The 2,660-nt window shown below is 48.7% G+C and overlaps 1 protein-coding gene across 1 annotated transcript in view; it reads right to left on the reverse strand.

Moving 5' to 3' along the window:
• Positions 1-2,660, reverse strand: part of T265_09948 (hypothetical protein) — a gene marked incomplete at both ends in the record, with an annotated part of 46,658 nt that overhangs the window by 16,245 nt on the left and 27,753 nt on the right. The window contains one exon of the mRNA XM_009176178.1: positions 297-407. Within this exon, the coding sequence (XP_009174442.1) occupies positions 297-407 (111 nt within the window). The remainder of the gene's footprint in view (positions 1-296; positions 408-2,660) is intronic.

The raw sequence follows: 2,660 nt of genomic DNA on the forward strand, positions 1-2,660 counted from the left end.
TGTAGTGGTTAACGGCCCTATGGAGTCTCTAGTGAACTGAACAAATTACTGGTGTAAGCCAGATACAAAGTCACAAAGAGAAAAATACAAGTAAATCTTGACTCACAGTTCAAAATAGGAGATTCCGTAGTTCCGTATTCCGTTGAACCACCACACAAAGAATAGTTCTATCTTCCTGGTATCCCAGATCTCCGGTGATCGAAATAGTATTCCACAAGCGCGAATATATTAGTCCAGCGTTTGTAGCTGAAATGTTTGTTCACGTTTAGTATTAGCAGCGGTCAGATATAGCTAACCGGCGGCCACAACAACAGTCACTCAGCAGAAATCTCAAAGTCACGTTGGAGCCAACGCGCGGGCGGTAGCGGTTGTAGTTCAGTAAAACAAACTTTTGTACAGCGATGTGACTGATAATGATGGGAAAAAAGAAGATGATACTGAGCATGAAAAAGAGCAGTTTACAAGTGAAGATAGATTATTTCTCGAATCGAGAAAGCCACAGTAGCTTTTGCCAACCACCTAAATGACGTCAGTCTATTTGTCCACGACAGAACACCGCAGTGAAAAAGAGCAGTTTACAAGTGCTACAAGATTATTTCTCGAATCGAGAAAGCCACAGTAGCTTTTGCCAACCACCTAAATGACGTCAGTCTATTTGTCCACGACAGAGCTTACACCGCAGTTGTGCTATCCATACTGCTTTATGGATCAAAGACGTGATCTCTGCGCGCGGAGGACACACGGGAGATGTCAGTGTTTGACCATCGGTGTCTCTGGATAATTGGTCAGGTCCGATGGGAACATCGGATCAGTAATGCTAGTGTAGACTAGATGGTCTTAGGAGAAAAGGAACCCTCCCGCGATAAACGAACCACCCACGTTTCATAGGTTATTCTGGTTAGGATATGTACTGTGCATGTCAGAAGACCCTTTGCTTCACAGAGTTAGTTTCTTCCAGCCCTGTCCTGAGTGGAGGCGACTGACAAGTGGACATTGTATATCTTGGCAAAGAACTACGAAAACACTAACCACTAAATTAAGCCCGGCCGGCAACTGCCGCCTCCCTGGATGGAGATCGTTGATGACACTAACAGAAATGGCCCAATCGCGTAGACAGTGGCGCTTGTACATCAAAGCTATCACTTTCAGTGCGTAGCGATCCGATCCCTGAACTGACTGAACATACCATCGCCTCCGAAATTTGGCTGTATGCCCCACAATGTCCCCCGTTTTCCGATGATCGAACCTCAGCTGGAATTAATGTGCCTATGGTACAACGGAGGTTGCCGGTCCGTTTAACCACCACGAATGCCCCAGTGATAAGTCTTTCTGTAGAATTATGGAACGGATGCAGTACCGCCTTTCGCACCCCATTCTGTTCTGGCAATTGATAGTTCTGTCCGGAACGAATATTGGGTCTCAGAATGGCTCAGTGGTTATGATGTGACCTGAGATCCTTGGTTGGAGCTCTACATTCGGATCCCAGCTGCTCCCATCTGGACATGGGCAACCTGACAATTTCACCTGGCTTTCCAGCGAATGGATGCCACAGGCGAACGATTATTTATGTTTTGTTTATTACTAACTGGGCTTAGGCCGTTTAAGCGTTGTTTCTAGGATGTTTGGAATCCTTTTGAATTGCTCTGCTAGCGTAGGGCACTCACGGACCAAACGAGACGGGTTTTCGCCAACAGTAAGATCGCACTAACCAGGTCTCCACTCTAGGTTATTTTCCAGATCAACGGTACAAACATCAGCAACCAAACGCTACCTCTTTACCGAATTCCGTCACGAAGAGACTGGACCTTACCGTGGCGTGGCGGTTTGTGTACCTCGGAGACTCATTGGGCTATTCTCGGGGGTGTACGCGCGACACTCACAGTCTCTCATACCAGGTTGGTCAGTGGTTAGAGGTCTGACGAACACAGTCTCCTGGCCCTCCAGGTTGGGGGTTGGAACATGTATGGCTACTTGTTCCGTAGAAAAGGTAATACATTTGCATTTCTCCGCCAAAAACCGCTGCCTTGCGGTTAGGCTTTTGAGCCAAAGGCTTTGGTTGAGGACCCTAATCGTCCTCCTGTCTAGGTGTGGGCGCCCTGGCAGTATCCCAGCCCTCGTACAACCATGACCTACACAACTAACAATATTCTCATGCCACATCGGCCGTCGCGTGGTGCCATCAGCCGGGTCGCCTTACTTGCTGCATACAGCAGGGCGGGTAAGCGAAAACATGCTACTGCTGACGCCTCCCTTCTTACACTTTCACGTTTTCCGTCTTCCACCCTCCCCCGCCCAAATTTGAATCCGCAGGTCCCAGCTCTAGGACTGACCGTGTTGCCCGCCCTGCATCACACTCAGCTGGGGCTTCTGCACGTCCGAGTTCAGTGACAACCCTAAACACTTTGAAGTCTGTTCTCAAACCCCGAAAGCCTGTCTACTTAGCCACTTTCAGTGTTCGCACACTGAAGCAAGCAGATCAACAGGTGGCTCTTGCGTGTTCACTGGATTCCCTCTGTATTGATGTATGTTGTCTGTCAGAAACAAGGACGCAGCACGCAAGTAATGTAATCGAACTGATTGCCCCCTCGCTCTCTTCCAGGTTCCGACTGCGCACCTCTGGTGATGCAGAGGCCGCTGCAGCTGGATATGCTGGGGTGGGT

The sequence above is a fragment of the Opisthorchis viverrini genome, assembly GCF_000715545.1.
Source record: "Opisthorchis viverrini unplaced genomic scaffold opera_v5_331, whole genome shotgun sequence".
Lineage (NCBI taxonomy): Eukaryota > Metazoa > Platyhelminthes > Trematoda > Opisthorchiida > Opisthorchiidae > Opisthorchis > Opisthorchis viverrini.